General features: G+C 51.8%; 12 protein-coding genes and 1 non-coding gene across 13 annotated transcripts; 5 read left to right on the top strand and 8 right to left on the bottom strand.

The window, feature by feature from the left end:
* Window positions 1–132: 132 nt before the first annotated feature.
* MYCFIDRAFT_212439 (uncharacterized protein) lies at window positions 133–2,456 on the top strand. Its single transcript, XM_007932771.1, has one exon. It carries the CDS (start codon window positions 732–734, stop codon window positions 2,301–2,303), a length of 1,572 nt encoding a protein of 523 aa, XP_007930962.1. The 5' UTR covers window positions 133–731; the 3' UTR covers window positions 2,304–2,456.
* A 343-nt stretch (window positions 2,457–2,799) lies between these two features.
* MYCFIDRAFT_190851 (uncharacterized protein) lies at window positions 2,800–3,811 on the bottom strand (the record flags this gene model as incomplete). The annotated part of the gene is made up of 3 exons (XM_007932770.1): window positions 2,800–2,930; window positions 3,057–3,643; window positions 3,762–3,811. 3 exons carry the CDS (start codon window positions 3,809–3,811, stop codon window positions 2,800–2,802), a joined length of 768 nt encoding a protein of 255 aa, XP_007930961.1.
* Window positions 3,812–4,217: 406 nt separating this feature from the next.
* Window positions 4,218–5,255, bottom strand: MYCFIDRAFT_78338 (uncharacterized protein; the record flags this gene model as incomplete). The annotated part of the gene is made up of 3 exons (XM_007932542.1): window positions 4,218–4,619; window positions 5,049–5,169; window positions 5,230–5,255. The coding sequence occupies 3 exons, from the start codon at window positions 5,253–5,255 to the stop codon at window positions 4,218–4,220; spliced, it is 549 nt and encodes a 182-aa protein (XP_007930733.1).
* A 286-nt stretch (window positions 5,256–5,541) lies between these two features.
* On the bottom strand, window positions 5,542–6,933 carry MYCFIDRAFT_56876 (uncharacterized protein; the record flags this gene model as incomplete). Its single annotated transcript, XM_007932397.1, has 4 exons — window positions 6,411–6,933; window positions 6,282–6,358; window positions 5,923–6,222; window positions 5,542–5,875 (listed from the first exon to the last, which is right to left on the bottom strand). The coding sequence occupies exons 1-4, from the start codon at window positions 6,522–6,524 to the stop codon at window positions 5,542–5,544; spliced, it is 825 nt and encodes a 274-aa protein (XP_007930588.1). The 5' UTR covers window positions 6,525–6,933.
* A 278-nt stretch (window positions 6,934–7,211) lies between these two features.
* MYCFIDRAFT_157381 (uncharacterized protein) lies at window positions 7,212–8,978 on the top strand. The gene has a single exon (XM_007932769.1). It carries the CDS (start codon window positions 7,220–7,222, stop codon window positions 8,645–8,647), a length of 1,428 nt encoding a protein of 475 aa, XP_007930960.1. The 5' UTR covers window positions 7,212–7,219; the 3' UTR covers window positions 8,648–8,978.
* MYCFIDRAFT_205110 (uncharacterized protein) lies at window positions 7,978–9,529 on the bottom strand (the record flags this gene model as incomplete). Its single annotated transcript, XM_007932768.1, has 1 exon — window positions 7,978–9,529. The coding sequence occupies one exon, from the start codon at window positions 9,527–9,529 to the stop codon at window positions 8,756–8,758; it is 774 nt and encodes a 257-aa protein (XP_007930959.1). The 3' UTR covers window positions 7,978–8,755.
* A 245-nt stretch (window positions 9,530–9,774) lies between these two features.
* MYCFIDRAFT_30774 (uncharacterized protein) lies at window positions 9,775–10,755 on the top strand (the record flags this gene model as incomplete). Its single annotated transcript, XM_007932289.1, has 1 exon — window positions 9,775–10,755. One exon carries the CDS (start codon window positions 9,775–9,777, stop codon window positions 10,753–10,755), a length of 981 nt encoding a protein of 326 aa, XP_007930480.1.
* Window positions 10,756–11,575: 820 nt separating this feature from the next.
* Window positions 11,576–11,997, bottom strand: MYCFIDRAFT_78333 (uncharacterized protein; the record flags this gene model as incomplete). Its single annotated transcript, XM_007932538.1, has 2 exons — window positions 11,576–11,832; window positions 11,886–11,997. The coding sequence occupies 2 exons, from the start codon at window positions 11,995–11,997 to the stop codon at window positions 11,576–11,578; spliced, it is 369 nt and encodes a 122-aa protein (XP_007930729.1).
* A 532-nt stretch (window positions 11,998–12,529) lies between these two features.
* On the top strand, window positions 12,530–18,339 carry MYCFIDRAFT_104031 (uncharacterized protein; the record flags this gene model as incomplete). The annotated part of the gene is made up of 4 exons (XM_007932767.1): window positions 12,530–12,695; window positions 12,893–13,413; window positions 13,483–16,215; window positions 16,285–18,339. Coding segments are annotated over 4 exons (5,475 nt in total), but the record flags the coding sequence as incomplete, so codon positions are not given.
* A 1,068-nt stretch (window positions 18,340–19,407) lies between these two features.
* On the top strand, window positions 19,408–19,959 carry MYCFIDRAFT_78331 (uncharacterized protein; the record flags this gene model as incomplete). The annotated part of the gene is made up of 1 exon (XM_007932536.1): window positions 19,408–19,959. One exon carries the CDS (start codon window positions 19,408–19,410, stop codon window positions 19,957–19,959), a length of 552 nt encoding a protein of 183 aa, XP_007930727.1.
* A 215-nt stretch (window positions 19,960–20,174) lies between these two features.
* On the bottom strand, window positions 20,175–21,817 carry MYCFIDRAFT_30941 (uncharacterized protein; the record flags this gene model as incomplete). Its single annotated transcript, XM_007932291.1, has 4 exons — window positions 20,175–21,358; window positions 21,414–21,516; window positions 21,570–21,578; window positions 21,629–21,817. 4 exons carry the CDS (start codon window positions 21,815–21,817, stop codon window positions 20,175–20,177), a joined length of 1,485 nt encoding a protein of 494 aa, XP_007930482.1.
* Window positions 21,818–23,122: 1,305 nt separating this feature from the next.
* Window positions 23,123–23,210, bottom strand: MYCFIDRAFT_t67. The gene has a single exon. It is a non-coding gene; the product is annotated as a tRNA-Ile (tRNA).
* An 868-nt stretch (window positions 23,211–24,078) lies between these two features.
* On the bottom strand, window positions 24,079–24,297 carry MYCFIDRAFT_9395 (uncharacterized protein; the record flags this gene model as incomplete). Its single annotated transcript, XM_007932282.2, has 1 exon — window positions 24,079–24,297. A coding segment is annotated over one exon (219 nt), but the record flags the coding sequence as incomplete, so codon positions are not given.
* Window positions 24,298–24,374: the final 77 nt, after the last annotated feature.

The raw sequence follows: 24,374 nt of genomic DNA, 5'->3' as shown, positions 1-24,374 counted from the left end.
ATGTAGAATGACCTTGATGGGTGCCGAGATAGGATGCAGCATGCCGCGTGAGCCCGGGCCACAACCGAAAATTATTTCTAGGCCCTCACCAGGCTCACCCATTCCTCGGGCGCACAAGGCTTGATATTATTGCGCAAGACGGAGAGGCTGTGAGAGGCAGCCTCAGAGCACGAAGAGGCGCCAAGACAGCCGAGACAGCCAAGACAGCCAAGACAGCCAACAGGGATTGCCTGCGCAGGTCTGACTGCATTCTTCGCTTGCTCCGACCCTTGCCTTGCCCTGCCAAACTCTTCCACGTCGCCACTCGCCCGCACCCTGGTGTGACCACATACTCCGGCACTCCGGATACTTCATCATCAAGCGCAATTGACTTCATGCGATAGAAGCCAAATCTCGCACTCGCAATTGCTGGGGCCAGTTTCCATCGCCTCAGGCATCTCATCGTCAGAGCCTACTCCGGCGACCCTGAATCTCAATCTCTCGCGTTTGCTGGCTTGCTTGCAGATACATACGACAACTTAACCACATTCCAGTGTCTACAACCACGTCATTCGCTTTCGAAAGCACTGAACACATCGGCCCGCCCTGCAAACGGGAATCTCGGACCACAGTACGCGCGCGCGAACCTGGATCCTGACGAACGCACGTGTTGAGCCAACAACCTTTACGAGGATCCCCCTTCGTATCATTAACCTAGCACCGCCCGAACACCCCCAGTCCTTTCGACAAGAATGATAGCGATCAAACGCTTCATGTTCTTGACGGCCGTCGCCATCACTGTCCTCCTGGCACCTTTCTTCTTTGGCTACCACTTCACCACAATCAAGGATGCCTCGCTGTCATACATGAATTCAGCCTCGAGGTCGAATAAGCTTCACCTATTGCTGCCGGCCACAGGTCCGAACCTGAACTTCTGCCGACTTCTTCTCTCCGCCGCAGTCACAGGCTATCCAGATCCCATCTTCATTGGGTGGGATGGCCGAGGAATGTACAATGGCTCTGAAAGCCATTTATTCAAAATCACCGAAACACTCACATACCTGAGGTCACTCCCTCCATCCTCCGACAACGAGCTGGTCCTGATCCTCGACGCCTACGATGTCTGGCTTCAACTCCGACCCGAAATTATCATACAAAGATATTTCAAAGTCATCAAAAAGAACGACGACCGTCTCCGAATTGAAGGCATCCTAGGGCAACGCTACGATTCCTCGAACCCTCCCATGCGCAACACTATCGTCTTCGGCCCGGACAAAATCCACTGGCCCCAAGGCAGGGAAGATCCCGCGACCTGGGCAGTTCCAGAATCCAGCATGCCACGAAACGCCTTCGGTCCCGACACCGACACCGACATGTACACCGCACGCCCGCGCTGGCTGAACAGCGGCACCATCCTCGGCCCCGTAAAAGACATGCGCGACATGTTCTCCGCAACCGTCGACATGCTGAGTCGGAAATACGACGCCGAATACGAATTCCGAAATTCCGACCAATACTATTTCGCCGAAGTCTGGGCCGAACAAGAAATCCAACGCATGAGGCTGCGCGAAGGCGAGGAGATTTTCCATCAACCCCACCTACTCCCCGGCGGAGGAGTCGGTCGGATCCCAGACATCCCTGAGGGGAAACGCACAGAGTATGGAATTTGTCTAGATTATGAGACGGAAATGTTCCAGACTGCTGCCGCTTACGATCACCATTTGACATGGATGAGATTCAATCATTCAACTCTCCACCCAGATCTAAGAAGCTTGGAAGAAGACCAGCGAGCTCCCGAGACAGCGAGCGGTTTAGGCCGGGAACTTCGCATCGACGAATGGGTGTTGAAATCCGATGTCAGGAGATCAAATCCCCCGTTTTCCGCCATACGGAATCCTACACTTGAACAACAAGCGCAGAATTCTTGGGCTGATGTGCTTTTGGGCACGAATGTCGTGACGCAAGACGCATTCCCATTATTTCATGTGACGGGCGATAAGAGTTTGCGGGATCGATGGTGGCCGAGGATGTGGTTCCATCCGTTTTCCGAGCAGTTGTTAAAGGATACCAAGGCTTTGCAGGCGGCGCAAGAGGATCCGAGATTGGTTTCTGTGGTGGATGGGGTGAGGTGGAGGGGTGCGATTCCGGGGATGAAGAAGGGTCGTGATGAGTTTGGGTTGCCGGAGGATGGGAAGAATGCTAAAGGAGGGGCGTGGAGGGATTCGGGCGAGTATATTCCTTGGGGAGATATGTGTGGGGCTTTTGAGGATAAGGACTTGTATGTCGAGCCCGCGGATGCTGGGAGGGAAGGGCCAGAAGGGTAGGAGCTGAGATAAGAATGCCACGGAGCCCGGAAAACGGGAGGTGGTGATTGATTTGATGCATAGCGACGGGCATAATGCGTCAATCACGAGTTCATGTCGTGCGATTCAGCGAAATATAGATATACAATTCATCAGGATCAGGATTGAGCTGTCATCTCAAGTGGTTCAGATAGTCTATCGTCGTCCGTCTGCCCCTTGATCTCGGCCGTCCGACATAGATCATGACTGACGCTTTCAGCATGTCTTTTCTGCGAAACGAAGTTCGTGGAGTCTCTCTGACTTTCGAACTGCCAGCATCGTATTCGTGTCCAGGCACAGCTATCTACAGGGCTCACATTCGATCCCAGTGATCCTCTCGTGGTCGGTCATTGTGAGCAATCCATCATCATCGTCATGAGAACCCCGATATATGTCTCGCTTCGAATGGCTGGCATGTCGTTCAGCAATTCGGGTTAGACTCGCCCGGCGCATCGTCGGGCCTCGAGTGGAGTCGCGTTCAAGCCAGAGATTCCGCAAGTACTATCAGGCTGAACCTGAGGTCACCACCTCCTGCCTGTTCTTCGCGCCTGAGGAAGGAGCGAACGCCTTTGTCGAGCGCCTGCTGGCTTAAAACGTCCTCGTCACTGTCTGAAAGGATATTAGCATGTCGATCAATGTGTAGACACTCAAAACGGCGAGCTGATCTGCGACACCGATACCATCATCGTCCCTCGATCGCAGAGCTGCTTGTTCGCTCCTCGTAGATCGACTCACCTAATGCTCCAATGTCGATAGGTCCCTTGCGCCTGCCGTCCATCTCATACAGGTGTCCGTTCTTGCCCTTCACAAAGCACACATAGTGCAGATCCACATTGTCTTCAGCGGCTGGCGGAGCAGTATCTCCCGTCGCAGCAGCAGCCTGATGCGCCTGCTCAAGCGCTTCCGTCTCTTCAAGCAATTCTGCGCGCTCCTTCGGCTTCAGATCCACAGCCTTCTTAACCAAAATGTCGAGATCCGTGCCTTCCTGTATTCTGCCCCTCGCCGCGCCATTCGACACTCCATGCAATAATCCAATCAAGCCGCATGCGTTGCCAATCGTCTGCTTGTACCATATCACTTCCTCCCCAGATCCTGAGCCTTCGTATTGGTTCCGATTTTCGTCGTCTTCTCGGCGGAATTTCTCGTATGTGTCGCTTACTGGAAATACGAGGAGGAGTGCGTGTGCTGGGCGAGGGATGAAAGCGAGGAGATCGGGGTCGTCGATTGACCAGACGTCGTGGAAGGCGAGGTCTTGCGAGAGGCCGAGTTTGTGCATGAGGGAGGTCATCACTTCTGGATTGTTTTCGAGAGGAACGAAGTGTCTGCACATCTTAGCAAGAGCTCGATATCGCTCCAAATACAACGGTCAAAGCAACGGTGCTGTCCGCGACCTGGACACCAGAGTCTGCCTCTACGTTGGAGATCGAGTTGATTACTTACTTGTGGCCTTTGCCCTTGGGCACATCGGGCGAGCTCTCTGTGGTGGCCATATTCGTTTTTTGCAGGAGTTGTGATCCCGCAGAGGAGACCAAGACTCAGATTTATAAAGAGGAGGAAGAGAAAGTGCTACATTGACCATGACCCATGGGAGTTGTGTACGGCGGCAATAATATTGAAATCGTGATGACGTAATCATCATGCCCCCACCAGAGCTTCTGCAGGTACCGCCGAGCTACCGACTTCATCCGCACCACAACGACATACGATACCGTCGCTCAGCCCATCTCAAAGACTGATAGTCCAGTATCGCTCTCCAACCTCTCCTTCGCTCACTCCGGAAGAGTGTTCGTATTGCCGTGATGTCCTGTTCTGGAAGCAAGCATACGTCGCCTCACTAGAATACAAGATCCTGCTCTCTCGACAGAGGCCATGATTTCGACACGATATTGTTCGACCTCATGGCTCCCAGATTGAACCATTGCTCTGGTTCGCATGCTCCTTCAGCCACTTCCGCAGGATACTGATCAACTCTCCCGCTGTAACGCCACCCTCAACTTCGAATGCAATCACAGCAGATTTACGAGCTTTACCACCCAAGCCATAGACTTGGACCTTCCTGGATCGTGCATCGAACCCAAAGAGCCGCATCCGTCTCCAACTCCCCTTGCACTCCTTCAGTATATCCTTAGCACTAATCCAGGTCTCTGCGTCAAGGCATGGACTCGTTAATGTCGTAATCTCAAACGGAGAACGGTAGAATATTGCCCGATCAGTGTCGTAGAAGAGTGGGTTGAAGTCATTCAGCTCTTCAGACGAGGACGTATTCAGACTCGCTCTGTTGGAGTACCAGAGCTGGTTCTGCAGCAGAATGTACTACTGCTCCCTAGAGTGTGACTCTTATCAGACACGAGGCTCTCTATCACCGTAGACCTCAATGCGTGTGAAGTAAGCCATCAACATCATTTTCACCAGTGTGCCAAGGGATCACCCTGGATGACTTTGAATGACGCCGATGCATGTGAAAGTCCCCTGGGTCGTCCTCGAGCCTGATGCTTCGCTCGACGATCTACCCTATAATTTCTCTGATTTCATGCATTGGAAGTCCCACGTATAGATCATTTCTGAGTTGCGAGCTGCTTTCTAGGTTGACATCGCTCTCGCTTGCGAGGTCCCGTAATTTCACGGTCACCGACGCCTCAACCGCCTTTGCACCCTCTTGAGCACCCGTTCCACGATCGTAGCTGCGGTGCAAAGAAATGAGCCGAACTCATCGGTTCCATTGCTCACAGAGATGTGCATGCCAGGATCACCTCTGTAGATCTGCATTCTTCTCCAGCTACCGTGTCCGCTCGCCTTATGCTTTGCACTCCAGGACAGTACTCGTATCGTGGTAGATGAAGAGCCGGGACTGAATTCATCAAGTATAGCCGGGTACTTTCTGTTGTTGTAGCGTAAACAATGAGCTTACCGGACTCTCTTAAGGCGCGCCTTCATTGTGTCGAGGCGCTTTACTGCCAGCTGATATCTTGGTTGTCCGACGTTGATTTTGACGAAGGGAAGATGAGAGTCCACACGAAGATTTCGTCGCGATGTGACTTCGGAATGTGTCACTTTGTAAAGTGAGGATGCATTTCACTAGATCTGACTGCATGTGCTTTCGCTAGGCCTGGTGCCAGATATCGCCCTTTAGCATTTCAATCCATACTTTTTTCCACATCTATCTTTAGTGGTCTATCATTCCTGTCACGCTTTCGTCATCGCAAAACCAACCGATCCAAATCTATTTGGCTGCTCCATTGACGGCAACGCCAGCCTCGCCCTTTTTGTAGGTCTCGTAGCCCTCCTTGGCAGCATCATGAACAGATTTCTCGCCCGCGACGATCTGCTTGACGACCTTGAGAATGTCTGTCCAATCCTCAAATACAGTGAACGGAATGTCCTCCTTGACGCAGTAGCGGATCAAGTCATGACCCTTCTTGGCAAAAAGCAAGTCTGTCTCGCGTGCAGCAGAAAGATCGGAGACGCCATCGCCTGCATAGAATAGTGTTGGTCGCTTATCCGCTGGAAGGTTGGCGTAGGGTCGGAGAGTCAAAGACTTGTCGTGTCCAAAGCCACTGTATTTAGTCAGCATCAACACGCAGCTAGGACCTGATCTACTCACCTGTCATCATGATACTTAATCTGCCACCCGCCCTCCTGGTCGATCGTCTTTCCGGGCCTTGCCTCAACATGGTTGGAAATAATGTCGAGCTTCTCATGATCTGGGCCAATCAAATTTTTCAAGATAGCACGAATGATAGGTTCCATACCAGAACTCACGACGACAGTCGGAATGTTCTGCGAAAGGGCCCACTGGAAGTACTCGCTGAAACCGGGATCCAGCTTGATGTTCTGAACGTGGAAGTCGATACATTGTGGGAACGGCATCGTGACCGAGTCCAACATCTTGCGGAAAGATTCCCTGGCTATGTCAATTCCTACAGTTCGGATCAGGCGGACCTGTCCCGCGGTTGGAATTACCTGAATGAGTCCTTGCCCTCGAGAACATCTCTGTTGCCTTGGCGTCTCTTCTCGCCACCGAAGCCTATGGTATCTGTCTGCATTGTCGGTCAACCATGCTCCGACTACGTCTCGAAGGTCTTTACTAACCATGTAATCATTGCTGTCCTGCAACGTGATTGTGCCATCGAAGTCCGTGAAGAAGATGAACTTTGGGTTCTTGAATGGGAAGGTCAATGCCGTGAGCTCCTCTGTGCCGACCATCTTGACAAAATCTTCCAATTTGTGAGGCCAAAGAGGAGGTCAATTGACAGAGATTGTGAAAGATATGTGTTGGCAGAAAGTGCGAGCGAAGCTTCCGCCTTATAGTATACTGCCTTGATGCACAGCCGCGGTCCCGCTTCGGTCGCTTCGCGGTGGTAGCGAGGCACTCTTATTCGGTCGTAGCGAGGTACTCTTGTTCGGTCGATTTCTCGCCAGCGCTATCGTTGTCGTCGTTGTCGCAGTATCTTTAGGAGGCGAGAGATTTGCCTGAGGCTGTCTGTTCTCGGACCGAGTTCTACCGTCCCACCAGTTCGGTCAGTTCGTGTAGATTACAGCCAATCAGATCTCTCGAATCCAGGATCCGGGTAAAACATGTGCCTGGTGAAACAGGGAATTGAGCGACTGTGTGATGAGACAGTGAGACCTGCTATACGGAGGTCTCAGCAATTACCTACTAGTAGTGGTCCTGCGCCGGGGGCTTTAATCAATGTTCAATAAATTTCCAATCAACTGTTAACTAGACTACTAGGGCGGCGCATGCTTGGGCTTCATTTCTTCCGCGGCAGCTGTAAGCGCCGGAAACCTTCCGGAGTGCTTCCGAATGACGTGAATGTCCGAGCTTTTGTCTCGCGTGTACAGCGGCATCAAACTGCTGTGGGAGCTCGGGAGCAGGTCCTACATCTCCTATCCCGAATATGATTGTAGCTCGACGGCCTATACTACGGATAGGCGATGCGGTAAGATGGACAGCGCAGCGAACTGGCCAAGGCACGCCGAAGCCATGGACATGCCCGCATTGTACCTGCAGAGCCCCCGCAAGCAGAAACGGCCGAAGCACTGGAGCTCGCATCAATGCCGGAACGGATTGGAGACGACCATTTTCGAACACAGTACGATTACGGCAGGATGAGAAGAAGGCAGCTCCGTCAAAGTCGGACACAATATCAATACCGCCATCACAACCCTCACAAGCAGAAGATGCTACGCCAGACTCCATACCATCAAGTCCTCAACCGGCCATCGTTCAACCCTCGAAGACACCAGCTGAGAAATCAGACTCCCTGCCTTCGGTCTCGGAATCGAAACGTTCTCCATTCTCCAGACGAACCTCGAAAATTCTCGACGAACTCCTCGTCAAAGCCTCTGAAGCCTCAAAATACATCAACGCCCACACAGGCACAGACTACTCAGGCATAGAAGCTTTGCGCCAGGAAATTGTGCAACAGGAAGAAAAGGTAAGGACATACTATGTCCGTGTGGAAGAAAAGCGAAACGCACATTCCGAAGCACATCGGAAACAATCCGCAGCGCAAAGAGAAATTGTCGCCTTACTGGAACGAAAGAGTAGTTGGACTCCAGGGGATTTGGAGAGGTATATGTCCCTAGTGAGGAGCGAGCATTTAAATGAACAGGATGTCATGAATGCGAAAGAGGATTTGAGTACTGCGGAGAAGGAGTTGGAGGATAGTAGGTTATTACTAGAGAGACTTCGGGGAAAGCAGTACCACGAAGAGCAGATCTGGAGTGATACGATTAGGAGAAATGGCACCTGGATCACATTCGGGCTGATGGGTGTGAATATTCTTCTGTTGCTCGCGCAGATTGCCATTTTTGAGCCTTATCGTAGGAAGAAGATTACGAGGAATGTTGAGGCTGGTGTGGAAGCTAGAGTTGAGGCTTTACTTGATAGAAAGCTTGGTGGACTTTCTGTGAAACCCGAGACGGAGAGGCAGATCGATCAGGTCGTGGTTTCGAAAGAAGTGGTGCCGGAGGAATCGCAGCAACCATTGAACGCTATCCTACCTGCGACCGGCAATGATGCAGCGGGCAACCCACCGATTGCTGCCGCGGAAATTTTACCCCCAGAGGCTTCGAAATTTGCTGGCGCTGTACCAGAGGCGCCCTCGAAGCAGGAAATTGAGCCTCCGAAACAGTATATCACGGATGCAGCACGAGAAGTCGTGAAAGGATCCTGGGAGTCCTACGATGAATATCTCCGGGATCTCTGGAGTGAGCGCATCGTCCAGATGCGTAAGGTCGATGTGACCAATACTGCTCTGCAAGGCGCAGCCACTGGTGTTGCGATCATGGGCATACTCTTCATCCTCTTCCGGCCACAGTAAGGATTGCCTCGAGCAGCGCTGCTGAGCCTCGACCCATTTTGCCGATGGTCTGGTGGGCAAAATGTATATAAAATCCTGAAAGCATCAGAAACTCGACCAGGGCAGAGCTCATTGAAACTCTCCAAATTCTCCGTCGTCAAATCCCAACTCTTGAGCCGTCTTGCCATGCGTATCAGCAGGCGTCGCAAAGGCATCTACCTTTCCTGCTGCTGCAGCGGGTGGTGGCGGCGGCGCAATAGAAAACAACGCAGCACCATCATTCTCTTGCTGTCCACCATTTGCTTCTTCCACTTGCTTCCCTTGCCCCCTCCTCCCAATGTTAACATGAATCTTCTCCCCCTCTTTCAAACTAAAATCCTTCTTCAAATCCCCCTCCATCTTCTTCCTCAATTTTTCTTCCCTCTCCCGCGAACTGCCCACCCCACCATTAGCATCCATCCCAAGAACTTTCCTCGCCTCCACCAACGCAATCCCAAAATCAAACGCCGGACTCCGATCCTCAAACCCCAATCCCAGTGTAGCTTTCATCCCTCTCTCCCCTACAACCCTAATCGCAAAGAACCTCGAAGAATCATTCGCTTGTTGGATCACGGCAGGTGAGGTGTAAGGTGCTGCTGCGAAGAGGTCTCCTGTTGCAGGGTCTTCGAGGAGGATGTCGACTTTGATTTTCGATTCGACTGAGGTTTCCAGGATGCGGAGACGTGCTGTGAAGATTTGCTGCGCCGTCGGGCGGGAAGCATTGGTCCAGGCTGAGGCAGAGAAGCCGGAGGTTGAGGTTATTGGGGGGATTTGGTAGATGTGGACTGTCGGGGTTATGAAGAGGACGCGTTGTATTGCAGAGTCTGGGAGGAGTTGGCCTGTGGTAGGACCACTTATTGACATGATTCTTGTATATGGGCGTTGAACAGGATGGAGAGGTAGAGTGAAGATTGGGAGATTGGCATGTGAAAGGGAACTTGAGCTTGGTCCCGAACCCGATGCCATGTTTCAGCCTTTCAGGGTCTCAGTTCCAAGGCCGGGAATTTGAGAGCCCCGCGATGATCAGATTAGATTCTAAAATTCCACATCCAAGTGCAATACATTTCGAGCCACTCTGCCTACTACACTCCCCTCATCTATCACCCACCATGGCAGTCACTCCAGATCCCACCGTCTCCCTCCTCCGAGCAGACCTGACATCCGAATCCGTCGCTCTCGCCAAACGTTTCCGCGCCCTCTTCTCTCTCAAGCATCTCGCATCCCAAACCCCTCCAACATCCCAAACAATCCCAGCAATCGAAGCCATAGCCGCAGCCTTCGTATCTCCCTCCGCACTCCTAAAACACGAACTGGCATACTGTCTCGGACAATCCGGAAAACCTGAGGCAATTCCATACCTCCGCGCCGTAATTCAAAACCGCAATGAAGATGCCATGTGCAGACATGAAGCTGCAGAAGCTATTGGCGCGTTGGGAGATCAGACGAGTCTTGAGCTGTTGAAGGAGAGGAGGGATGATGAGACTGAGGAAAAAGTTGTGAGAGAGACGTGCGAGATTGCGATTGAGAGGATTGAGTGGGAGTTCAGTGAGGCGAGAAAAGCCGAGAAATTGAGGAGAAGTGATTTTGCCAGTATTGATCCTGCGCCTCCGAGTGAGGAACAAGAAGGGAGTGCGGATATTGAGGGTTTACGGAAGACGCTCATGGACTCTTCCCTGCCGCTTTTCAAACGCTATAGAGCCATGTTCGCTCTTCGCGATTTGGCTTCTCCACCGGATCTTCCGACTGCTGTTCCCGCGATTCATGCGTTGGCGACAGGGTTCAAGGACTCTTCTGCGCTTTTCAGGCATGAGATTGCGTTTGTATTTGGGCAGCTCAGTCACCCGGCGAGTATACCTGCTTTGACGGAGTGTTTGGGGGATTTGAAGGAGGCGAGTATGGTGAGACATGAGGCTGCTGAGGCGCTGGGGAGTCTTGGGGAGGAAGAGGGAGTGGAGGAGACGTTGAAGCGGTTTCTGAATGATCCGGAACAGGTTGTTAGGGATAGTATTGTTGTTGCTTTGGATATGGCTGAGTATGAGAAGAGTGGGCAGATGGATTATGCAACTGTGCCGGAAGCGGTTGCTGCGTAGATGAGGAAAGGAAAATGGTTGAGGAAGAAATGGCGGATGGTATGCATTAAGACTGAAGCGGGATTCTTCTTGCTTTGAACGTGCATGGCTGAGAGTAATCATTCTTGGAAATACCCAAATGTTCATGGCTAGGCGTTTGAAAACAAACGCACAAAATCGGAGCTTTTAGCTGGTTCGACACTCAGGATTTATCCCTCCGCATTTTCCAACAGGTCGCGACGAAATGATAGAGGCAGCTAAGCAACACGCGGACATCACCGGCTCACTTCTCTTCAATTTGTCCTATATGGATGCTCGTCTAACGCAAACAGAGCCATGGATGGCAGTTGTGTTCATATCGAGGTTGATCCGCTTTGTCGCCACGCCGAGACTCAATACGGATCTCTGATCGAGGACCCAAGGACTTGTCTGGGAATTTCCAAGTTCAAGTCGTGTTAGCGAATCGTAGACTGGGTTCGAGTGTCAAATTGTTGACTTCCGCAGTTCTTCGGTCAAAGTGCGAACTTTGCGTAAAGATTCTTCTCGGATATTTGCTTGCCGGCAGGATGCGTCCTGCGTCAGAAAAAGACAGATGCCTGTGAGGACGAGGGATAAATATTCAGCTGAAGTCATTCCTTGTGCATGAGATCGCTGGAGTGCTAGTGTGAGGTTGATATGGTTGTTGATCCTCATGGCAGAAACTTTCGTAAGAGGTCTTAGTCCATTGCCGTTGATGCCGACGGAGATCCAGAGAGCTTTTCATTCCGAGATATATTATATTGCTCGTTTCTAGAGTAGGAGCAGGTAGATGGAACACGAAATCCAGAAAGATGTGTCTTGCTCAGTTGTTCGTGTTCCATTTGTGGTTACACCTTGGGCAAGTGTAGAAGACCGTGCTACCTTCGTCGGCCGATCGCAACTGCTGTGTATAGAATCGCACCTCCTCATTGCCGCACTTCTCGCAAGGTTGCTTGATCACCGCATCGGTTTGCATATCGCCTTCAGAAATTTCTTGAACATCTGAACGCAACCTGGTCCGGAGAGTTGATGGGAATGCCGATGGTTTGGAGGTTGTCACAACCTTCTTGATTGAAGTATCTGAGCGTACAATAAGCATTTACCCGATTTTTCGATACCAAACATATACTCACCCTTATTCAAAGTCCCGCAGACATCACATTCAATGTGCTCCTTGCGACCAGTATTCGCATCCAGCAGAGTTCCACAATCGGTGCAGAAGACCAAAGACCCGATTGCCGCCATATTCACGCCAGCGATTGTCGCTGATTATCTGAGACCTGCACGTGCAGATGAGCGGCGAGTGTGGCACAAGTGAAGCTGAACTTGCCTCACTATTTTCTGGAGCGAAGTGTCAAAGCGGGAAGAGACTGGGATCGCCCATGCAAAATGCGGGATCGGGAGATCGGCAGTCGGGATCAGCAGGTCTTGGCGGCACTTCAAACGCGCCTCGTGAGGTTCCCGTTCTCTACAGATGAACTTCATCGCATCGACACTCGCTTGAACAACCTCCTGTGGGGCGTTCTCCTGAGCGCAAAACATCATAGACGCATCGCGAGATTCCATCCTCGCGGTCGTTTCATGCTGGACGACTTAGCGACATACCACGCTACGACGCGCATACCAGACCGCCGAGAGAACTCCGCATGCGGACAACCGATTCGCGTCGCAGATATCGCAGTCCGGCATTGCGCGCGACATGGACACTACAAGCAACTGAGAGACTTGCTCTGATATAGAGAAGATGGAGGACGGGACGCTAGATCCGAGGCAGCTGATGCAGAATGGTGGAGGACATGGATATGCTGCCGGAAGTGCTGCGAGGCCGCAGACAAACGGCTTCCCTCCAGACGCTCGCCCCCATGAGAGCAGGCTGCGGGTCCCGACTGTTGCTGAAGCTCTCCCATTTTCGCCTTTCAGCTCCATCGTCCCTTTCAATCCTGGTAAGTAGATTGGTGCCTGCATGACCTCACTGGTCCCCGCAGCCACTTCGAACATAAGATATTGACAATACAAGCTTCACCGTTGCTAACACTTCAATTTCCTCTCCTTGCAGACATCATGCATACACCACTCGCATTGTCCACTACTTCGCCAGCTGTCTTTGAGAACGACGAAGCGATTAAGAAAACGCGACGAGAGTTGGAGCGGTTGACTGCTGGAGCCACGAGCGCAGAACAAGCGTCTAAGCGATGTGAGACTACGCTCAATGATATTCAGAAACTTCTGCTCGCTGAGAACTTGACCAACTACAAGTTCAGGGAGACGAAGCGGCCAAAGACGAAAGACGCAACAGATCAGCCACCACAACAGCCGAAGTTAAGCTCTTTTGCGAAGATGGTCTTTGATGGCGTCAAGGAGCCGCATCGGTATCTGACTCCGCCAGAGGAGCCAGGCTCTTCGCAAGCCAAGTCAGCGGCGCCGAACGGACGAGTACAGCAGCCAGCAGGACCACAGTCTTCCGCTGCCAATTTACCAGCGCCTGTACCCACACAAACGCCAAAGGTCGTCCCAAAACCGCAGACTTCAACCCATTCGCAGCAAAAGCCGCGGTCTGCGGCCGCAGAGCAGCCATCGAAAGGAACGCCGCACCCACAAAAGCCATCTCCTGCGCAACAACCACACACTGCATCAATTCAGCAGCGGGCAAAGGGCACCCCGGTTGCACTTGTGCCAGTGATTCCTCGTCCTTCTCAGCAAGTACAGGCACAGTACACCCCGCACCAGCAGCAACAACGGGTTTCGCAGCAGAACCTTGAGATGCCCATTTCCAAGCAGATCAGTTCTCAGGAAGTACAAGGCACGCCAGGTGGATCTCAAAAGGCAAAACTCTACGTACAACCCACCGCTCTCACGCCTTCACAACGCGCCGCTTTTCAAAAGGTCAATGACCTTCTTCCCGATCCTCGCGACAGCACTCCGTCCCGAGGCCAAAGTGCTTATCTCACCAATAATGCCACACTCGCGAGCTCTGATCAACGCCGGAAAGCCGATCAAGCTGTCGAAGCCCTGCAGTCACAACTTGAGGCTATCTTCGAGGCTGAAGACCAGATGCAGCCTGACACTTCCGAAGCTGCACCTGTACGTGAGAATCCATACTTCAGCACTCACGACACCGACGAGGGGCCGGCACTCATCCTTCAAGCCGATGTGCAGGCCTTGCTGAACACTGCTTTTCAGAAAGTTGTGAATTACAACCGGCTGGACAGCATCGAAGTCGACCAACTCACGCGCATCCAGAGAGTCTGCGAGAGGTCCGTATCTACATTAGGCTCAGGATCGCTGTCAATCGGCGACGACTGGTCTGAAGACGATGTAAACGAGTGGGTGTTCCGTCTTCAGAATGCCGAGAATGGAATCATCGCAGCTCGGACGCTGCTGCACATTATGACAGGAGGCTCGCACCGTAAGGAATTGCAATCCGAGGACTGTCTTCGACTGGTGCTGGATGCTCTACGTACCGGCTTCGATACCTGCATATTGCCAATTGTTGAGCTCCGCTCTTCCCTTGGCGAACAAGTCAAGAATGCACTTGCCAACCCCAGATTTAAGATCGCTGTAGAGAATCGCAGTGCGCTGCAATCTCTCGTATCCGCTACTACGAAGACTTTGGCTCTCCTTGGAGATCTATTCGCCAAGACGGACGTTGACGAGACTGGCATCTCCAGCCTGGTGTACAGCTGCAAAATGCTAATCTTTGCATCCAACGCTATCAACGAGCGCGATTCCGCGCTTGGCATTCAGATTTTTGAGGCCATGAGAAAAGTTGCGATGAACGTGATATCCAAGATCTTCACCAAATACGACGACCAGAGGAGATTCATTATCGATGAGATGCTGCTGTCGCTGGAGCGGCTGCCAGCGAACAAGCAGAGTGCTCGTCAATTTAGGCTTAGCGACGGAAAGCCAATTCAGCTCATGTCTGCGCTACTGATGCGCCTCGTGCAAAGCAGCGCTGTTGTCAGCAAGAAGTCTCTGCGCCATTCAGAAGATTCTGGTGACGATGAGTCTGATGAGGACTCCGAGGTCGAGGACTCCGAATCTGATGACGATGTGATCGCAGCCGAGGCTGCAAAGAAGAACAAAGCACGCAAGTCATCAGCAGCAAATTGTCCGACTGATCTGACTGCCCTCTACAAGCCTCTGCAGCAGGAATCATCCAGGACAGCCGCGCACATTGCCAATATGCTCCTTCAGCGCGCTATTGGAAAGGCCAAATCGAACGCCGACGATCCATTTCGTCGGCTGCTCGATGTCTTTACGGAGGACTTCATCAACGTTCTGGGCTCGAGCGATTGGCCTGCGGCAGAAGTGCTGCTACGACAAATTGTTGCGCGGTTGATGCAGATCGCCGACGATGGCAAGCAGCCGGCGCCAGCACGTACACTTGCCTTGGAGCTTCTGGGCACCGTCGGGTCTGGTATTATGGATGTCCTGAAGGCCACGGCAGACGCTGCTCAAATGGCAGATGCGGAAGATCATGTTTCGCAAGGTCTGGCAAGCATTGCGCGCCAGGCAGAGTCTGGCGACTTGGACACCTTTGTAGTCACTTCGTTTGAAGGACCATATCGAGTGCTTCTCGAGTATCTTCATGCCAGAAATGTCGAGAGAGACCCGCAACTGTTATCTGCACGCGGCTATCATCTGGTGCAGTGGGCGGATGCGGTCATTCACGTGAAGAGCAAGGGAGAAAACCACCTATCGTCTTCTACCACGGCACTGGAGAATAAGATTCGATGTATGATGTTGGACATCAATTGGCTCGAAGACCATTCCTCTTTTGCGCAACCCACTACAGCGCAAGGCAAGCTTGCAGCAAAAATTGTCACCGCCAACTCATCTTTGTGCCGTGCGTTACCCAACATAATTCAAAGAGTCACTCAGTCAATGGGAAGTCAGCAGCCGACGGTGAGAAGTCGTGCTCTAAAGAGTGTGACCACCCTGTTGGAGAAAGATGCCGCCATCCTCGACCGCAACGAGGCAGTCCTGAGACAGATTCTGCGATCCCTCAGCGATCCGTCCTCTCTCGTAAGAGATTCTGCTCTGAACCTGATACAAAAGTGCGTTGCGATTCGGCCAGCGCTGGAGCTGAAAGTCTACGAGAAGATAGTAGAGCGGACAACGGACGCGAGCCACCAGGTGCGCAAGAGGGCAATGGCATTCTTGAAGCAGGTGTACCTGCATGTCCATGACAATCGAGTTCGCGCAAAGATCTCGAATGCAACGATTTCGAGAATTCACGATGTCGATGAGAGTGTGGTGGAAGCCGCTCGTGCCACCATCGAGGAAATATGGTTTTCTGCATTCAGAGAACCCGGCAGCGGTCAAGATCGTTCAGTGGATTTCCAGCTTCAACTTGCCGGACAAGTTGCCTTGATCGTACAGACTGTAGATCTTGGCGATAATGTCGCTTCAGTGCTGGAAGCGCTCCTGAAGACCTTGTTGACCAAATCAAAGCAAGCTGTCGACAACAAGCGGATCTGCAAAGCTTTCGTTCGCGTCCTCTTCGATGGCCTCCTCGATAGCAGCCAGATCCCGAGCGAGCCCTCACAAGAGACGATATTACGCACTCTGATAGTCTTTTCGAAGACTGTGCCAGAGATCTTCCTTGCCTCGCAGCTGGAGCTCCTTGGGCCATACTCCAGAAATTTGCAGACAGATGACGAGCTCGAAATGTTCCGTGCCGTGATCACAATCTTGAGATATACCATGCCCGAACTGACTGGTCTCAATGTTGCATTCCTGAAACAGCTACAAGACGACCTCATGGGCGCAATCGTCAAGGTGAGCAAAGCGGAGCTCTCTGTGATTGCGCCCTGTCTCTGGACCATTGATTCGTTAATCGGCAATCGGGTGCGCCTCATCAACTTTATCATCTCAGCACTTGTAGGAGTCTGCAGCATGCAGAGAACTGTGCTTGAGGACGAGAGAATACCACCTAAAGTCCGCAAGCTGCTGGTCATCATTGGCCAATTTGGCAAGGCTTGTCAGTTCGACGACAATCTGAACTCCTTCAAAGCTTCTCCTCGGCTGAACTGGTACAAAGGCAATTCCGTCGCCGGCCTTATGGCAGAAATCTGCTGCAAGTTTACCAGCCCCAAGCATCCGATGATAGTTCGAGAGGCTGCTCTGGACGCTATATGCGCGATTAGCCACACCTATCCAAAGAACTATCTACGTGCCGACGTAAACAATGCCATTGAGATGGTCTTCGATGCCAAAGAAGCAGTCTTGGAGGAAGTGCTGATTTCCAGTTTCGAGACGTTTTTCACGTCCAGCGAGAAGCCTCCGGATGATCCAGATGCCCCAGAAGCTGGATCAGGAATCGCAAGCGGAGCTCAGCGTCTTGGCAACACTTATCAGGCCGAGGGTGCTGACGTTGCTCTGAACTCGTTGTGTCAGCGGTTCATGCACTCCATCCTCAGGATTGCCACTACTTCGCTCGACGAGGCAGCTCTTGGCGCTGCAAGAACGGTGGCCAGCGTCAATCGGATGGGGCTGATGAACCCTAGCGACAGCGCGCCTGGCCTAGTAGCGCTTATGACCTGTCCTGTGCCAGCCATAGCCAAGATCGCCTTTCTGTCCTACAAGCAACAGTTCTTCACGTACAACAGCGTTTTGGAGAAGACGATGCTGAAGTCGGTGATATTGTCCTATGAATACCAGCGAAATGTTGCCAACGACCTTGTGGGCTTCACTGGCCACCCGCCGGTCTCCAAGCTTCACTACTTCTGGGATGCAGTAAAGACTGTCGGCTTCCAGAAGAACCGTACGAAGTTCTTCGATCAGCTTTGCGGATCTTTAACCTTCGATCCTGCGAAGATGACAACTGTCGAAGATTTGCGGCAACACCTGCTCTATGTGCGCTACAGCGTGGAGAACATCGCATTCCTAGACCACGACAAGTTGACAGAGCCGCTGCATGCCGTGGCTTGTCTGGAGAAAGCATACGCTGGTGCTGGCCTTGCTGTGACACAGGCTATTGAGACCGACATCTTCAAGCTTCAGGTTCCAGTGTCGTCCCAAGCGCCCGCCACCTCTGAGACGCTTCCAGATGGCCACTCTGACCCTAACGCCGTGGTTCAGCCTGCATCCGCTTCAATTCCCGCTGTGGAATCCGAGAAGTTGCTGCAGCTTGCCACGTCAGCTCAGATACTCTCGCTGCTGGTCGAAACCCGTAACTTCCTCCGCAGCATGTGGCTACTAAAGAAGTATGGCGATGCTGGGGCCAAAGGCAAAGCCAAAGCAGCCAAGGACGCTGAGAAGAATGCCATTCGTGCAACAAACGCGCCAGCTCTGACTGAGACTTATCAAAGCAAGATCGCCAAGATTATGACGGCTACCGAGGATGGAGATAGTCAGCTCAAGATTTGCAAAGCCCTTGTCGAGCTCATGACCGTCGACAACGAAGCGAAGGTCGCTAGTGGCGACGAAGACGAGATTATGATGGAGGACGACGATGACGCCCGTAGCGAGGGTAGTCGCGGCAAGAGTCCTGCTCCGCGTGGCAAGAAGCGCAAGTCGACCGATGGTCAAGTTGGAACGCCGAAGAAGAGAAGTCGACCGCGAAAGAGCAGCGTTCCTAAGGTAGATGAAGATGAGGAGGACGGTTGGGACTAGGCCATTGGCTCTAGTTCATGAGGCGGAGAGATGTTGTTGCTTTCGATGAGTGTGTTGCTGAAGCTACGATACCCAGCATTGGCGCTGGTGGAAGAGAAGGGCAGCTATTTCTTGCATGCCCTTCCATGACATGAATTACCTACAGTACTGAGATACCCCAGGGACACACCGGCTTGGCATGCCGTGTAACTACGAATGTAATACAAAGATCTTGAGATCAGGGCCTTCCCACCCGTTTCGAGCAGTGCCGCGGTAGTGATTCGCCGCCTGAAGAACTCCTTTGATGGTCTTTCACAAAGCCAACAAAATCAAAGGAGAGCACAAAGCGTTGTGGTGTTTACAAATATGGGCTATGCCTCAAAATTCATGCCAGCCATAGGCAACAATATTAGGCGCGTGTAGTGAAGCTTTGATGGAAAGGTGAATCTCACGATCATTGCCTAATTTGTGAAGCGCTCTTCTCGCTTTCTCGGGCGTCTCACGAACAATCAAAACAACCCGTTGGCCGATATTACGGAGCGGGATGGTATGGGGGTAGACTGACGACGTTTGGTGGAGCAATGAAGGTACGCAGGCTACTGCCACAAAACGCCTTAGTCCAGATCAAGGTGGTTTTCAAGCATCGTGACGAATTTCCGGAAGGAAGGCTGGCCTGACAAGAAGCACGTCCGTGCGGTAGTTGGTATTTGAGTCTAGTAGTGGGTACATGTAGTCACTGATTTGGGAAAGTTGCAATGGGGATGACGGGCAGGAATCCGGCAAGGTTGCCAGGCCATTTACATTGTATAGATATGAGGTCTTTCCTTCCTGGAGTCAGAGGTCGCACTTTCCACATCTTCAGCACACAAAGTAGCACGTTCAGGCTGCCCCAGAGCCACGCGTTCAAATCACATCTTCCTCGACTGCAATATCTCAATCGCTACAACTACAGCAAACAACATTGCTACCAGAAGCCTTAGCTACGCCACGCTACTGGTATATATATCTCTGATAACACCATCGTTACGTCGAGTTGAGAGCGGCCCCAACGTCACCATGTCGAACCACATCCACCCCACCACTATCGACGCTCGCATCCAAGCACTGCCTCAAGAGCTGCAAGACATGATCCTTAAGTGGACCCTCGCCGAGACGATGCCCGGTCCCGAGACCGAGATCAACCGCTTCTATCAGACACCATGGCAGCTCCAATTCAACAGAACCTCACGCAGAGACTTGGCCAGGAACTACTTTGCATCAAGCAAGTTTCGTTTCGACATCTGCCTGTGCTTCGCTATCAGTGAAACTTGGTTTCCCAGATGGAGGAACGCACAGACTCGAGCTCATCTGGACAAGATCACGACCATACAGGTTCGCTTCAACCCTCGCTGTGAGAGGCTCCAGCTCGTTGTCAAGCTGTTGGGAGTTGCCAGGGTATACAAAAGGCTCCTGGAAACAATGGTCGTGAGATTGAAGGTTTTATTGGGTTCCCGTCATGCAGCTGCAGTCGAGATCAGTGTGCATCTGGATGCTGGAGGTGGAGAGGAAGATATTGTCTGGGCGAATAAGGCGAGTCTGAAAAAGCTATTTCCTTCCGAATTATCATGAAAGCATGCGCGACAGCACGAGCGTCTGCACAGATACATCTACGGATGCAGAAGGAGTGAATCGCAAACAGAGCTAGAGATGGATGGGAGATCATGCTATCGACTGTTGGAGAACGAAGGTTCCCGCATCGTCAGTCATGAAGTAGAGGATACCATGGAGAGCTTGCATAGGATCAGCATTCTGATGTGAAAGCAAATCACAAGAAACCACCAATCTCAAAATCCACGAATATCCCAATCCTCCTCACTCAAACTTCCCTTCAAAAAACTCTGCCCCCGTTTCAAAAACTCCCCATATCCCTTCTCCCCAACCAAACCCTCCCCATCCCTATCCCAAACAACCTTCCCTCTCAAAATCGTATACCGAGGCCACTGCTTAATCACCTTACTCTCATACGGCGTATAATCACAAGCATGATGCAAATGCTCATTCCCCAATTCAAAAGCCTGCATCCCACCCTCAGGATACCAAACCACAACATCAGCATCACTACCCACCTCAATCACTCCCTTCCTCGGAAAAAGCCCATAAAGCTTCGCAGGATTCGTGCTCGTCAATTCCACGAATCTCTCAACTTCCAAACGTCCCGAAGATAAAATGAGAGGAAGCCGTGTCTCAACACCCGGGATCCCGTTGGGGATATATCTGAAATGTCCATTCGGGAACTCCGGAGTGATACAAGTCTTTTTCCCAGTTTCGGAACTCTCGTAGAGGAATGGACAGTGATCGGAAGATAAGATTGTGAAAGTCCCGTTTTGGAGTCCGGTCCAGATGCCTTCGTGATCCATTTCACTTTCGCGCGGAGGTGGCGAACAGACGCATCTTGCGCCTTCGAAGCCGGGTTTGTCGAGGTCGTGTTTGGTGAGGATGACGTATTGAGGACATGTTTCGGCGTAGAGAGGTAGACCGCGATCTTGTGCGGTTTTTATATGTGCTGCTGAGGCAGGGGATGAGACGTGGACGAGGAGGATGGGGACGTCGATGATTTCTGAGAGGCAGATTGCTCGGTATGTGGCTTCGATTTCTGCGAGAGGGGGGTGGGATGTGGCGTGGTATTTTGGTGCGTAGAGCTTTCGGGCATCGAGTTGTTTTGTCATCCAGACGATCATGTCGTTGTTTTCGGCGTGGATCATGGTTGTGATTTTTTGTTTGCGGGCTTCGAGGAGGACGTCTAGAATTTGGATGTCGGAGAGTTCGAGGGCTTCGTAGGTCATGTAGATTTTTAGGGAGGAAATTCCTGCTGAGCGGAGAGCTGGGAATTCTGCGAGGGCCTGCTCGCTGGGGTTGCTGACTAGGAGGTGGAAGGAGTAATCGCAGTAGCATGTTCCCTTGGCTTTGGCATGGGTCGTCTCAAGGACGGCAAGCAGACTGTTCTGGGCCTTCGATTGAGGCGCGAACGCTAAGTATCCTGAATTAAGATGACAGCTTCAGATCCCTAAAAGTTGTTTGCATACCAATGACTGTTGTAGTCCCACCACAAACTGCAGATCTGGTTCCGGTCTCGAAGGTGTCTGCGCAAGAGCCTTTGCCAAACAGCTGTGGCTCTTGAAGATGGACCTGGCTAGGTGAGCTTGATTTCGTCACCCTCAATCAACAAGTTGCATTCGTACGTGAGCATCCTGCGAGGCGTCAGTGACAACGAAGATCAAGCGCTGAAAGCTCAACTTACTATGCCGCCTGGCATTACCCAGCCGCCTTCTGCATCGATAGTTCTCGTCGTAGTAGCATTTGTGAAACCACCTCGCTCCCGAATGGCGGCTATTGTGTTTCCCTTAATGGCAACATCGGCATGCTTCTTTTCGTTGGCATTGACTACGATGCCATTGGCGATGACTAGATCAAATGTTTCCTGCTCCATGTCTGCGATGCTGCTAGAACCTGTGTCCATCAATGTCCAGATCACTGAGCTGACGTTCGTGGCTCGCCGAAGGACATCTCGGTCGCCCGACGGCCTATCTAGGTCTTATCTACCCATGCCGGTTCGTATGCAGGTACAAACCTTGGCTGTTGCAGAACGCTAGCCGGATGTGGCAGTTGAGAGTTGCTTGCGTAGATGTGCAGTTGGTAGCTTCGTTGAAGCAATCGAAAGCTCTTCTCTGCTGCAAGACCTGCATGACCAAGGTAGGTGAAGCCGACAAAGGGCACAAATTGAGCTTGGCTGATTCCTAGGGTGCAGAAATTCTTGACTTGATCCCCATTTTACCAGAACCGACAGCCTCCGCGTTCGAGCTGATGGAAAGACAGCCGCTTGGGCGGAGCGGAGCTTTTTTGACTGCGGAGGTGCTGGACATCGCCGTTACGGAGTTGGAAGGGGTGGTACAGTGCTATTGCTGCGACCCGATGGATGGATTGCATTGACCGCAATTCTTGGTGCGGCTTCAGTACAGCACCTTGCCAGCTATTTTCAGCGGTTCTGCAAGCCAATGGAGAGTGTTGACACCAACGTTGCCTGTGACCTCCCATCAGGCTTGTGGGCATGAAGAATCAAGCTGCGACCGAGTGCACGTGATAGATTAGTAATTAGGGCTAGCTTCCGAACTTTCCGACCAGCCAATCACAAACACACCCAATAATTCTTCGCCCAATGCTTCATTCAGCGCCCGCGGTCTCAGCGACGCGTTCCTGACAGGCGTGCTTGGACAATTTTACGACAGTTTCCAGCGCGACGGAGTGAACATGCCACGTGGAGCATTCCAGATTAACAGGCCTGCTGGTCAAGTCAAGGACGGTGCGTCCGTTCGGCTGCCATTGAGCGACTCTGTCTAAGTGTAATGGGTGTTGTGCGAGATTGGGTCGCACCTCTTCAGATCGGATTTGGGTTGTTGAATCGAGGCCGCGAATGGATGAAAGGCAAATAGGATTGCGACTGAGCAGGATGGACTGCTCCCAGGGGTTGCAGCAGAGCAGACATCGCTCGAGATTGCTTGATCGGAACTTTGTAACACATTCGTCGGGAGTATCTTGGAAGACATTGATGGCCGGTGTGCTGATAAGAATGGAACGGTAGCAAAAGTCGCGAACGGCAGACGCGTTTCGAAGAAGATTCTCACAATTTTGCGGTACCAAAATCTCCATGCCCGAACGCGTGATCAGAATGTCGACTTGTCAAAAAGGCAGAGCAAGAGCAAGGCTCAACATGATGAGCCAAGAGCGGCAAAAAGAATGGTCAATGAGGGGGTCGAACCCGCGACCTTGGCGTTTCAATACCAGAGGTATTAGCACCACGCTCTAACCAACTGAGCTAATCGACCGGATACTTTTCCAACGCTGACTTGCTATTGGATGGCAGGTAATGGCTCGTTATAGTAAACAACGCTTGATGACATTCGGCTTGGCGCGTCTACAGCTGGAACAACAATCCGCATTCGCGGTCACCCTCGCATTCCGCTGCCGTTATGAGAGGATTCTGTTCCGACTGAAAAAACGACCAATGGCTAGAGAAATTCTTTCCAGGATCTACTGTGTAAGAGGTCGCCATAAATTATAATATGGCAAGGATGAAGTAGGTACTCTGTGCTCTGTCACATAATTCTGCTCACTCATCTCTACACGTTTTCATGCGTGATCTGGACGGAGCTCTTACACACTGTCCCCTCCACCATGTCCGGAGTTGTTCCTTCTTGCTTTTTACAATTCGCATCTGCTTCTGTTTCGCACAGATAACACTACTTTTTGCGACCATCTCGACACTGGCGATCATCCCAGCCAAGTATACATGTGTTCTGATTTCAGGCTGCTGCTAGCATCTCTCGCCTGGCACTTTCGAGTATATCCGACCAACGGTAGGGAAGACGTCAAGCTGTCTCGGTTTCTTGGAAGCCCCACAGTACGGCCTTACGGTGTCGTGGATCCAAGAGCCTCAAACTTGACGTTTTAGCGGAAATGCTAAGCCAGACAAACCACATTTCCGTCGGCTGCGTAAGTTCTCAGTACATATCGTGGAGTGTTGGCTATGATGTTGTCTTGCGGCCAAATATCCGCGTTGATGAGAGACAATGCCAGAACTCATTAGGCCAGGGCTGACCAGCTCTGCCAAGCAGCCAGATATGGCTTGGGATTCGATTCGAGTGCGATATTGAGGTTCCATTGCTGAGCAACATCATGTCAATGGCAACTCCGTCAGATCAAGCGGAACATATTGTTCTTGACTCCTCGCTTCATAGCAACTGGCTTGCCATCTTCGTATTCAACTCCAGATTCGCCACCATCACCAGAAATGCCAGCTAGTTTGCGCATTAACTCTTCATCTAGCTCCTTCTGGGTTTTGGATGGACTCGACTTCTTCTCGACTTCTTGTGCCCGAGCAGCTAACTGTTGGTCATCCTTAGATGGCTGTTCGTCCTTGGCGTGTAATTTCACCGTCGTGGCGAATGCTCTGACGAACGCGATGTTGCTACTCCGTGCGAGCGAGGGGC

This window comes from Pseudocercospora fijiensis (genome assembly GCF_000340215.1).
Source record: "Pseudocercospora fijiensis CIRAD86 unplaced genomic scaffold MYCFIscaffold_9, whole genome shotgun sequence".
Taxonomy (NCBI): Eukaryota; Fungi; Ascomycota; class Dothideomycetes; order Mycosphaerellales; family Mycosphaerellaceae; genus Pseudocercospora; species Pseudocercospora fijiensis.
This window is presented reverse-complemented; position numbering and strand designations above follow the sequence as displayed.